We start from the raw sequence: 12668 nt of genomic DNA, 5'->3' as shown, positions 1-12668 counted from the left end.
TGAGAAACTGAAGCGTCATGAACCACTTGCAATATATATTTTTTAGACTTCTCTACATGGTGTTCTTGGTTTAAAGATGCAATGGAAATGTAATTAATTTCCATTGCAGTAGTCTTTATGTTTAAACCAAGAGCACCATCTAAGGACTAAAAAAATATTGCAAGTGGTTCGAAGCTTCATTTTACCATCACTACTTGCGACTATTAACAATAGTTTTATCATGCAGCATACGTTTGCACCAATGTAAGCTAACAATAATAAATATGCATAAATTAATTTAAAGGCATATTTTTTTACCAGCACTAGGCCCCTTAAGATGACCATTGACCAATGTATGCAGATGCAATGAAGATCTGGAGCTAGTCTGTTTTTGCCTTGCCTCCTCAACATGCTGACAATTGTCAGTTCTTTTTACAAAAGCTCTGTTGTGGACTTACTGGCTTTGTGGGAAAGTATACATCCATGATAAACCACTGTGTCATCGCCGCTTTAGTTGCCACCTTTTAAAGCCCCAGTGGATTATATAATTTCACATTAGCATCTTCACATTTCCATTTTCCTTTATCTGCACCATGTCACAAATTGTGACATATAACAGCCTAGCAGCGATTTAAAGTATTCTTTCACTTCTTAAGTCCTGCTACCCACAAACTTTGGAGGATAGTATTTCATTGTCAAAAACCAACAACACATTCTTGTGTTTGAACCTCTTCCATCACGTTTCCTTGTTTAACATTGCAGAATTTCTTGTTTGGTCATGCCACCAGACTCCAACATCTACTTTGAGTATCAAATGTCTTTTCTTCTCGCTTTCACACAATTCTTTATTGAATCTTGGAACCGTGATTAATGTTTTGGCTTTGTATTCTCTGCCATTTTTAAAGGATTTGAACACTAAAGCCTTCTGTTTGATCTTTTAGTTTATACAACAGCAAATTCCATTTGACCTTAGATTAAAGGAAGACCACACCCTGGACTTGACGTCAATAACATATTTTGTCCATAATCAACCAGTTTGGCTTGTTTTGAGTTTGGATTGAGGATTGAGGCTGCAATCGGATGGGGATGTGACTGAAACAACGTATTACAGACAATGGACGGATGGACATGCAGTTGTAACAGGAAATTTCTTATGACCAACTTTGCATTATTGCAATTTGAAAACAGGATATTGTTGCTTTGGCCAATTATTCCAGGGGCCATCCCTCCTGCTGAAACACTAACTCTACGGCATCTTTGACATCCTGCACCATGTAGGACGGCTGCGTGAGGCTGGGGTCAAAGCGAAAGTCCCTGTGGCCGTGAAAGATGCGCTGCTCGGTCACCGTGTGCCTCGTGTCCGGCGGAAGCTCCTCCTCTTTGCTGTACACTCCCGTACACACCAGAATGGAATGGCATGCCTCCGGGAGATCCGAGCCTGAGCCGAGAACGTTTGTTGCGCCGCCTAGCTCGCTTGATGTCATTTCAGGGGCCTGGTCAATGGCTTGAGCACCACTTTGGTTAGCTCGCTTCTGGGCCTGAGATTTCTGAGCAGACTGGAGGTAACGGTTGTAGAGGTTGGCACCATATATGTCAGCCATGGGGTTATCCCTATCAAAAAAGAGGTGACGGATGTGAATCAGTTTGGATGAACAAAGACTCAGTGAGCCAAGATGGAGGGTTGGAGTCACTCACCCTATAGCGTACAGCCTCTTCACGGGTGTGGTCCATCCAAGTCTCTCAGCTTGCTGCCTAATCAGCAGCTCCGCATAATTATAAGTCACGACGCTGGGTTTACCAATCAGAGCTTCATACTTGAGGTCATGACCTGTCACCTTCTTGTAAAGGCTCTCCAAGCACACCAGGAACATACCGTGACCAAACCTGTTAAGGAACCACAAGATGAACGATAATTCAGGGAAAATAACCCCCCACCACCCCGACACCCCACCTGGGATTCTTGGCCTCAGCCATCCACAGCAGGTCCATGTTACAGGCCAGCAGCGGAATGTGAGGATACTGCACAGAATTCCAATTCCTGTGCGGGTTTCCGTTGGTTAGAAGGACATCAACAATCAGCTGCATGTTGGTCTCCCATCTGACTGGCTCACCAAATAAGATGACAGCTATGAGGATACACGGGGAAAGAGAAAAAACATGAACAATCGATTAAGAGTATCATAAAAAAATGAGTATCATAAAAAAATGTGATTTATTTCAGTAGTTTAACTTAAAAAGTGAAGCGCATATAGATTCACTGTAAGTGGTACAGAAAGTGGATGGATTAAAAATGAAAACACCCATTTCACCATCGCAAGAGATGAAGAGCATAAATAATCATTTTCAATTTTGACATGAATTAGGAAAATTTGTCTTTTCCCATGTATTTATTTAGTCTATATAAGTTTTACTTTCTAAGCTAAACTACTGAAATAAATACATTTTCTACGATACTCTACCTTACTGAGTTGCGCCTTTACATAAACTAAAGTTTCATTTATTATTATATGTACGTGTACAAACATACCATCTATTGGCTGTAAACCTTTAGTGGGAGGAATCTGTGAGACAAGGTTTGATTAGGGGAGAAAAACAATTGTATATCCTCAACTGTATATTGCGCTTCATCCTCTCATCTACCACAACATGAAGCACAATATAAACACATCCAGTAAAAAAAAAAAAAAAAAAGAGGTGCAACTCAAATTCTGCTCTTAGATTAGCCATAATAAATTGTGATGGTTTTGTTTGAAATTCGTGTGAAGCTAAATAAATGTAGAAACTCACACTGTCTTTGGGTCTTCTGTTGTGATCCACCATATCAAGAAGAGGATAGCCTTCTCTGAGATCATCAATGGTGACAACATTCTGGAAGCCCAACCTGAGGTTTAGTGGGTCAAGGATATCTCACATGATTAGTTCGCTCTAGATCTTTAGTGAAATCGACTAGAACGCAAACAGCAAAGGGTCCAAAGTTTTAAAAACATTACAGAGCTAAATGGAAGCACACTAAATAAACAGAGCACATACAGAGTAAGGTCAATCAGTTGAGCACGAGTTACTGATTTGAAACAGGATACATGTGAGCCACCTCTTCAACGGGACCCTGTCCTGACACCAGCACACACATTTGGTGAAAGTGTGTGAACATTCGCAAAGGACTGTGGGACAGCATCACCTGGTCTGGCGACACCTGAGCGCAACGGACGCAAAGAAAACAGGAGTTAGAAGGCTACAAATAGATAAGCAAGTTGGGAATACATCAAAAATGGGGTTCCCTTACTTCCACTTCAAGCAGATCTGAAAGATGCTCTGCTTTCGTCTGCCGCATGCAGTTTCCAGCATTGGTGACAAACACCACGGGCACTTTGTATTTGCCCTGATCGTCCACGAGGTTCCTGAAACACTGCTTGGCCGCAGGGATGGGCGTTTGTCCGCGCACTAGCACGCCATCGATGTCGAAGAGGAGACCAAATGAGCCCTGAGGAGACGGCTAGGAAAAAGATAGCAAAGGAAACAAATCGATTAAATGATTGTCCATTGTGTGGAATTATCAAAAATGTACTTTTGATTGTTTGAATGCAAATAGTTGGTTTGCTTGAATGTGTTCCAAGTGCCCGCTCATCAAGTGTGAAATTACACAAGCAAGAGTTTATTTTGGTTCATTGGTATGTGGTTAAATTAGCCTCGGCGGCTTTGCGCAAGTGCCATTAATTTGCAGTCCCGATACGGAAGGATGGAAATCTCCATCTCTTGTATGAGAGAGTCTCCAACCCAGTCAATGGTTTCAACCAGATTTTGACAAGTGGTTATAGAGTGTTTCTTTCTTTTTAATCATTTGTGTATTTTGACCCCAGAATGTGAGAGTGTCTTTACTTTACTGCAACCAGTCGAGGCCCTGTAACAAGTTTACCTTCTAATAATCAACTTTTAAATTCACATTAAGAAGACAAATTGGCTCTGCTTTGACGTCTGCATTTATTCAATTATATTTATAACTGTGACTGTATTTGGGTCGTCTAATATTTGCAGTTGGATGCCTTATTTAGCTATACAATGGAGAAAACACGTTTGAAACAGACAGTTCTACACCACTTAAAACTACAACCACACTAATAAGTAATAAATACCTGTAAACAAATCTAAGTTGGTGTAAACAATGTGTACAAATGGTATGCGTGTTCAGTTCATAAAACATCACTTGCCTTAGCTCTTTTTATAACGCACGTGAGAGGGACGTGAGTGCAGTTCTGAGTCAAAAAATGTTTTTACAGTTAACAAAAAGTGGTCGAGACTTTGCTCCAGCACTGTAAACTACAATGATTGTGCAAATGTAGATAATGATTAAATAACTGAGCAACAGTCTAGTAGTAATACGTCGTTTGAAGTTGATGGAGGATGTTTAAGTGATGCAATTTCTTCACTTTTCTCAATTGACCATCAGGTGAATTAAAAAAAACAACTCAAGTAATCACTTACATGTTTGCAATATCTTCTTGCTGCTCCTTCGCTGCTTGATCGGAACAGTTTCCATGCACTTTTCAAACACCTTAATCGCTGCATTATTAATGTATTGAAATGCAACATGAACAAACCGTAAACGACAGTGACGGCCTTTGTTAAATTTATAACGGTTGAGTAAAGTCACAAAAAGTTAAACCTTAAATCAATACTACTGTACTGTATACGCTGACCTACTACTATTCGAGTGCCGTTTTTCCGGTCGCAGAACGCGCATGCGCACAATAACGTCACGCTTCCCAGAAACGTCCTGAGCTGGTGCTTTTCATTTTAGGAAAACGAAAGTCCTACGTCGGGTGTGCTTATTAGGTGCCAACTGTTCTTCCATAGCCAAAGTTATGTTGTCAAAGTCATCCGCGAAACAACTTTGCTTGTTTTAAAGCTACACAACTGATATCTAATAATTTGAACTGCTGGACCTGTAAATTTGGTCACAAGTTTGTGCAGCCACCTGTTGCCAAATACAGTCAACTAAAATGTTCAAAATGTGTAGAACCTGATTAATTAGTGATTTACTAAGATTATGCAAATATATTATTATATTTGTATTCTTACTATTTATTATTGTACAATTTCCACAAACGGCAGCACCTTGACAGCACCTCTCCCGTACATTTCACAGGTTCAGGGTTTGAATTTTGCATCATCCAGTTTAGCCTTTACATGTTTTTTCCCCCATCATTCTATGTCAGTGGGTTTCCCCCCAAATCATACCTGTGAGGTTAACTGAAAACTAAGATGTCCACAAGCATGAATGTGAATGGCTGTTTGTACTGTATGTGTCTGTAAATGACTGGCGACCAGTTCAGGATGTATCCCAAAATCCACTGTAATAACTTACCCGCAACCCCAATGGATGATGGATGATTTAAAAAAAACTTAGAAGGCGGCTGGTGAATAAATAGGCATGGAGTTAACATGTATTTTGTTATGTCTAGAATTAAAATTATAGTAAATTTTTTATTAAAAACAACAACATTTATTGGCACAAAATAAACAAGTTGTACTAATAAACAGTACAAAGCATAATACTTGGGTAAAGCTTTTTAAGGCATCTATGTAACAATAAACAATGTGATCCATTCCTCAGCAAAGTCTTAGCTCATTTTCCAGTCCAAATATTTTGGCCTTTAACGTCATCAGCTCACTCTGGACCTTCTTTGTCCTCGTATTGCTCTCCCGGACCTCTTGCAGAATAGCTAAGTCCTGGTTGGGCCCAACATTACGCGTTACCTGAGAATACATACAGATATGCTTAAACATACTGTAAATTCACTAACATCTAACCACACAACCATTTCCCTATGTAGAGAAAAAAACAATCATTCTCTCATCTTTCAATTTTCAATGTCTGTCCTTCCATCTTTTCACCTGTACAAGCTGTTTTTCCACATCTTTGAGTTTCTGCCTAAGTTGCTTGAGGTCTGTCTTGAAGCCCTCCACCTCCAAAGTTCTCCTCCTCCCCAACGCCTCATAACGCTGAGTCATCATCTTAAGACGTTCAGCCACTTTTTCCGAACGTTCCTGTGCACATCAAAGATTACTAAAGTGAGATGAGGATTGTCCACAACACAGTGGAATCTTCTTATGACGTGTACAATTCAGAATGAGTTGTCATTTTCAAAGTTCAATCATTGTCATACTTGACTGTGACATTCTAATTCTAAAAGAATCAGCATCAAAAGGGTGTTAGTTAAGGATGCATGATAATGCTATCTCAACCAATACCGATAAACCAAGAATTTAGAAAGCGTCAGTGTCGATAACCGATAAGTAAGATGATAATTGTTTGCAAAATTAACTGTTTGTTTTGTCATTAAAAGGACTTGCTTTTGGGTCTCTGATGTGAAAAAAATCGGAATTGTACCGTTCACACTGCATGAAAAAATCAGATACTTGTGAAAAATTGGAATTGAGTTGTGTTTCAGAGTACACGTTCCAAAAACATTCATGATGTGCACGATGAGTTTACTGACGACTTAAACTGTCGATTGGCGTTAATGTGAGTCTGTACCCTGCCTCTCGCACGAAAATCGGCTGGAATGGGCTCAGCCATAACCCTAACGTTTAGAAAATGGATGGTTGGACGTTCTGTAATAAAAAAATAAAATAAAATTTAATTTTAAAAATTCAGGGGTTCACCAGCATCTTGACTCATTCACTGCCATTGATGTCTAAAAACATCAAAAATTCATTTGAACAACATTTTTTTCCTCTTTTGTTAACACGAGTATAAAAAGCTAGAATTTTTTTATTGTACATTTAGAACAGATATCAAATTTGCGATTAATTGTGAGTTAACTAGTGAAGTCATACGATTAATTACAATAAAAAATTGTAATAATTTTTTTTTTTTATGAATTTATGGCAGCGAATGAGTTAAACAGATTGTGTTTGACTGTCATAAGAAAGCTTGTGTGTTTGAGCATTAACAAAATGGTTAGACAAATCTGATTTATTCTTATTAAATAATGGATGGATGGATGGATGGCTAGGAGAGTCATTAAATACCAGTACCTTGAATATTTCCCTGCCAACCTCCCCCTGCTCCCTCGCCTGGGCCAATTCTGATTCCAGGGCAACACACTGTTCCCTGTACATCTCTGCCATACGGTGGGATTGCTTTATTTCCTCCTGCATTGCCTAAAAAGATCAAATAACCCACATGGAGACGTTTTCATTTTAAAATAGAGGGAGGATGTTTCGACATTCTAAACAACATCTACGAGACATACCTTTACTTCTTCCTTATGTTTCTGCCTTAAGTCGGCCTGCGGGCTGAGCCGAGTTGGACTGCCGCAGCCAACGGGTTGCCGCGTTCGCCCCACCTCCGCTCCTCTTTTGGGATGTTCGTTGCTCGTGCTCAGATCGCTGAGGAGGCGGTCCTTCTCCAACATCCATTTCTTCTCCTGAGTCTTTGCTTCATATTTTAGCTTCAAGAAATCTTTTGTGCTTTCGTAGAGCAGGTTCTGCGTTCGCTGTAGCCTGCGATGTTACACGAGAACACACTCACGGGTTCATCTGGACGTTAAACAGAACGACAAAATGATCGAAGTCTTACTTGTCTGTCAAAGCGGTGATGTGGCACCCAAATCTGTGCCTTTCAGCTTGTGCCTCCTCTTTTTTCATCTGTCGGTCCTCCTGGAGTGACTCAACCTGCTCTCTGGCTAGGCGGGTTTGTTCCTCCATCTGGGCCTGCAGAGCTTCCACCTGGGGCCACATAATAATCAATATACAATGAAAACCACTGCAAAACAGTATTTGGATACAAGCGGAAAATGTGGCCCTTACCTGCAGTATTAAAGTATGATTGTCTGTCTTATATTTTTCCAAATTATCGCCCGTTCCCATATCGGCAAATTTTGCTTTCTTAACAGCCTCTGCGAAGAGAACATGAGAGTGGCATAATAATACAATAAAAAAATCGACTTCCTTTTGTTTGCAATTTCTTTACTGAATTAAAAATGACAATAGAGAGCAAGAAGAACACATAACTCCACTTGAACATATCACATCTGTTAGTGTGAGATGAGAAGTAAATGTCGTCACAAAACTGTTTTCAGACCTCTACTGGCCACAGTGGGCTTTAAACTTGTTGGCCTCAGATTGAGATGATCACCCAACTCCTCCTTCTTCTTCTGTTTGATCGCCACCTAGGTGTAAGATTTGACACCATTTATTTGTAATAAAAATGACAACGTGCAAACCTGAAGAGATCAATAGAGAAGTTGTGGTAAAAACACTACAATTACCAGACACATTTTTTAAAAATATAATTTTGATGATTTGATATATTTTATCATCATTAGTGTCTTATATGATGAAAAAGTGTACCTTGTGAGGAGGCTCCCGCAGGAAATATGTGGTCTCTCCTTCATCACTGCCCACCATTGAAAGAAGGTGTTGAATTTTCTTTCGGTCCTCCAGCTCTCTATGCAACAGAAAATAGATGCAACGATGGTTTTGAGAATTAGAAAAGCTGCCAAAGAATAATGATGACCTAACTCCATTTTGGTTTCACAGTCACCAAACAATTATAAAAGAAAGAATTGGTCATGTTCTAAGCATTTTTTAATGCTAATTCTAATTATTAATCCGCAAATTAATGATTAAGCTTCCACCATGCTCCACCCACATTAAATGGCACATACAAAAAAGTTGAGCAATCTAGTGTGACACAAGTCGTGGACATTTCGGAGGAGTTAATTACATTTCAACAACCAGTTATATTTCATTACATCCCTTCTGCTAATGAGCTGAATAGGGTGCATTATTAATGTTCTTCTTCTTATTATTCAACCCCATGAGTCAATGTGAACTGGAACTGTCAGAGCCCCAGGTTCATATCGGCAGCTTCCATTTGTTTCTCATCCTCCTTTAGTAGCTTCACAAGTAAAAAAAATCGATTCGGCAATATATTGCGATATTACAGTGCGCAATTCTCGAATTGATTTGATATGCGGCTGAATCTATCTTTTAAACATCACATTTTAATGGGAATATTCAACAAAACGTCTTACTTAGGGTTAGGATTCATACATTAAGCATGGAAGAATGTTATATTAATGGAACATTAAGCCTTCATATTTGATTTCAGTGCTGTTCAAACATGAAACAGACTGCAACCTGTTTGTTAAATGCAGTGGCTCATTTTCAGATAAATAAATACATTTTCATACAAATCTTGCAGTGTACATGTACAAGTTTACTGATGAGTATTTTCTAAATTTGAGTTGAACCCCCCCCCCCCCCCCCCGCAATAATCAATTTTATAGATTTGCATCGGGATCGAATCGAGTCGTGACCTATGAATCGTGTTACGAATCGAATCGCCAGGTACTAGGCAATTCACACCCCTATTCACGTGTATTAATAGTTCATGCTTGGTGGAGATCTGTGCTCTACTTGTATTCAGACATGCACTGTTAGGTCCGCTTTAAACGGACCAGAGTTCGTTTCCCACGCTGATCCGGAGCTTTTGTGCAGGTCTGAATACACACAAACGAATCCTGGTGCGGACCGAGACCCACTTTTTGAGGTGGTCTCGGTCCGCTTCTAAACGCACTTGGTGCAGTTCGCTTCGCAGTCTGAATACAAACCACGGCTGATCCGCTCCAACTGCAGGACATATGAGCCTTTTTTTCTCATAATCATCCGTATTCTGTTTAGCCACGGTGTTGTCAGCATGTCGTGGTGGGCACGCGGAGCGTAACTGCTCTCCCGGTTACTGCACGCAATCGACGACGCGTTCCAAAATTAGTAACAGCGTCGCGGAACCTCCGTTGAATGAGCTGCCAGTGACGCTCGCAAATATCTTGCATCTAATAACGCCACAAATATGCGGCGCATATGCAGCACGTCGGAATTTCCTGTTTTCCTCTATTTCCGGGTTTGGTTATGCGTTCGGCCCTCGTCATTTTTGTCCAATGGGAGCACAGATCGTCACGCGGTCGACGTGATTACGCAATATAGTTCACTTGCAAAAAGCACAGTGTGAATATGAACCGCAACCGAAAAAAAATAAAGTCCGCTTTTGGTCTGGACCAAACAAGCGGACTAAAGGACTTTTCTGCTCTGACTACACCCTTACAATTTCACGTCGAAACTGGTGTAAGGGACAAATTATTTCAAACATTCCAGGGGGCGCTACTGAGTAAATTTTGAGGTGGATGGTGTGATGGGGATAAGGATTGAATGACTCACTAGTGTTGTGTCACTTTCAGTTATAAAGTGACACAAGTATTGCAAAGTTGGTGTCTGTGTTGTATCACAAAACGTCTATGTCATTATAATATCTTTTTCTCTGTGCATTATTATTAGACATTCAGTATTTACACATTTTAGCGAAGATTTGCGGCACTTAGCTCACTCCCCGCCGCCTGTCCAGAGGTACCATTACTATGAAATTGATCTTTCAAAAGTAGTGTGGATCGGAATAAAAAAAAAATTGCCACTAAATACGCGCTGGGGAGCTTTTAGGCATGATAAGGCATCAAAATAGGCTATTCTTTTGTTGAAAGAACCATAACAAAAAGCGATTTCAAGAGGCCAGAATAATAATAACTTTGATTTGTACACTGCCTTTCAAAGGGATGCAAGGATGTTTTTTTTTTTTTTGAAGAATGCTTGGTGTGCTTTTGCTCCCACCTGATCTTTAGTCGGTCATTTTCTGCATGAAGCCGCAGAGACTGTTCTCGCTCTTGGTAGAGGTACACCTGCATGTCACTCAGTGCATTCTGCAGCTCCGCAATCTCTCCTTCACGCTGTCGCAAATCCCCCTGTAGTTTATGCTGTCACGAGGTATCAAAAACAGAGATATTACTTCACTAAGGAACATGTCATTCATAACATCAAAATCAATAGCCCATCTATTCGGATCACCTGGTCCTCTATGATGCTCTTGTACTTTTCCAACATCTTCAGCAGCTGCCCATGCTCCCCATCAAACTGGGCAATCTTCTCCTTGTAGAACTCCAACAGTTCCCTGGAGGGACGAAGGTGCGCCAACCGCTCATTAATAGGGAGAAGTGGGGAGTCTGATTCCTTACCAGAATTAGGCCCACAGACACCGGATCTGTAAAAAGAAAGACTTGCCAGGGCTTAGGAATGGAATACTTCTGTATACTAGTACTATGTGATCCACAGACATAAAAATGTAGAATATTATATTATGTAGACATACCCATTAAGTGAGACCAAATCAAAGCAGGGTATTACTAAAGGATACATTAATAGTATGTAACCTACAGTATTATATGGTCCTTAAAACAAACCAAATTTTTTTTTGATTTACCTGTGTGCCATTGAAGGGTTTTGAGGCGGTCCCATCCTGAGGCAAAACAAAAAATATGAGAGAATAAAGCGCTTGCTTCATTGCAATTAACAAATCAAAAATCCATGCACAGTTATAAATGCACAATTAAAAGTGAAAATGTTACATTTCATTAGCATTGGAAACTGACTTTTTGATACACATTTGGTATTTAAACTAATCTCTAACGTTCTCAACTATCCATTTTATGTAGCGTTTATCCTTATTTGGGTCAGGGAGTTGAAGCCCAATGCAGCTGACTCGGGTCAAGAGGTGGGCTACACTCCTGGACTGGTCGCCAGCAAATGGCAGGAAAGCAAACTTGTATTTATCAGTTTAACACTGATGTGAGGAGGGCGGAATATAGATTTACTTCCATGAGGGAGCGGGACTTTTGAAATACTATACTTTGACACAACAGACAATTTCAGCGTGTGCTGTTCAAGCATCCGTCTCACAGACATGTTGATTTTGCAGATACGTTGTTTTGCACTTAACGGTACCAATAAACATATCACGCACTGTAATTCATGCAGAAAGTGGTACTGTGATCGTCTACATTGGGTGCGTGTTTAAGATAAGAATTATGATGCACAAAAAGGCATCTTCATTATTAGGAGTAATATTAAGTCATTACTCAAAACTTCACATACCCTGGTGATGTTCTGTTGTCTCAGAGTGCTGTTCGTTGCGATTGTAGCAGTTTAAAACCCGGAAGTTTGCACTTTTTCTCCGCTGTTGTCATTTCCGGCAGACTGGGCTCGTTTAGTGCATTGCTGCCCTCCATTGGTCAGATGATTAGCACGCACATCAGAGCAAACCTGCCAACGGTTGCATTTTGGGGTAAAAAACAACAACGCGGATTTAGATATGACTGTCACTGACTGACTAGACATATATAAGTCCATGGGTACAGCTCAGTGTTTCTCAAGAACTTTAAAACTACCTTTCCTCTCTCCCCTGGCGAGGTACCCAACACAAACGACCCCCAGCCCAACCCAGACCCAACTGAACCCAACAAATGTAGCAGGACAAAAATAAAATTAATTAACTAATATAACAACAACAAGAACAACAACAAAAACAAGAACAATAACAACAATAATAATAAAGCTGACTTCTTAACTGTATAAAATTACTACTGTACCACATCTGTTACTAGGATAATTGATAAATTTTCATATTTCTCCTCTTATATACGTTTATATTCACTCAGCACTTTTTTCCTCTCCAAAATGTTTCGCTCAATCTACGGTGTTTGAAGCTTAGCATCCCTGACTACGGACTATCCCTTCAGTTGTTGAGTTAAATTAATGTAGATTTGACTTTTGGGTGAAAAAAAAAATTTTTTTTTGGA

At 40.0% G+C, this 12668-nt stretch overlaps 2 protein-coding genes across 3 annotated transcripts; both read right to left on the bottom strand.

Moving 5' to 3' along the window:
* Window positions 1-810: 810 nt before the first annotated feature.
* hdhd5 (haloacid dehalogenase like hydrolase domain containing 5) lies at window positions 811-4709 on the bottom strand. The gene is made up of 8 exons (XM_086074363.1): window positions 4459-4709; window positions 3263-3472; window positions 3060-3172; window positions 2767-2860; window positions 2507-2540; window positions 1931-2105; window positions 1675-1863; window positions 811-1590 (listed from the first exon to the last, which is right to left on the bottom strand). The coding sequence occupies exons 1-8, from the start codon at window positions 4564-4566 to the stop codon at window positions 1188-1190; spliced, it is 1326 nt and encodes a 441-aa protein (XP_085930489.1). The 5' UTR covers window positions 4567-4709; the 3' UTR covers window positions 811-1187.
* A 782-nt stretch (window positions 4710-5491) lies between these two features.
* ccdc77 (coiled-coil domain containing 77) lies at window positions 5492-12289 on the bottom strand. Of its 2 annotated transcripts, none has more exons than XM_086073118.1 (13): window positions 12258-12289; window positions 11965-12132; window positions 11294-11329; window positions 10882-11074; window positions 10648-10790; window positions 8335-8431; window positions 8066-8153; window positions 7792-7880; window positions 7562-7710; window positions 7236-7485; window positions 7018-7143; window positions 5872-6024; window positions 5492-5733 (listed from the first exon to the last, which is right to left on the bottom strand). In XM_086073118.1, exons 3-13 carry the CDS (start codon window positions 11326-11328, stop codon window positions 5587-5589), a joined length of 1470 nt encoding a protein of 489 aa, XP_085929244.1. In that variant the 5' UTR covers window position 11329; window positions 11965-12132; window positions 12258-12289; the 3' UTR covers window positions 5492-5586. The 2 variants fall into 2 exon arrangements, with proteins under 2 accessions (XP_085929244.1, XP_085929245.1); XM_086073119.1 differs by having other exon boundaries at window positions 10882-10984; window positions 12258-12282.
* Window positions 12290-12668: the final 379 nt, after the last annotated feature.

The sequence above is a fragment of the Leptonotus elevatus genome, chromosome 4 (genome assembly GCF_054856555.1).
Source record: "Leptonotus elevatus isolate MCC_2025b chromosome 4, RoL_Lele_1.0, whole genome shotgun sequence".
In the NCBI taxonomy this organism is placed as follows: Eukaryota; Metazoa; Chordata; class Actinopteri; order Syngnathiformes; family Syngnathidae; genus Leptonotus; species Leptonotus elevatus.
Note: the sequence above shows the minus strand (reverse complement) of the source record. Positions and strands in the feature narration are given on the sequence as shown.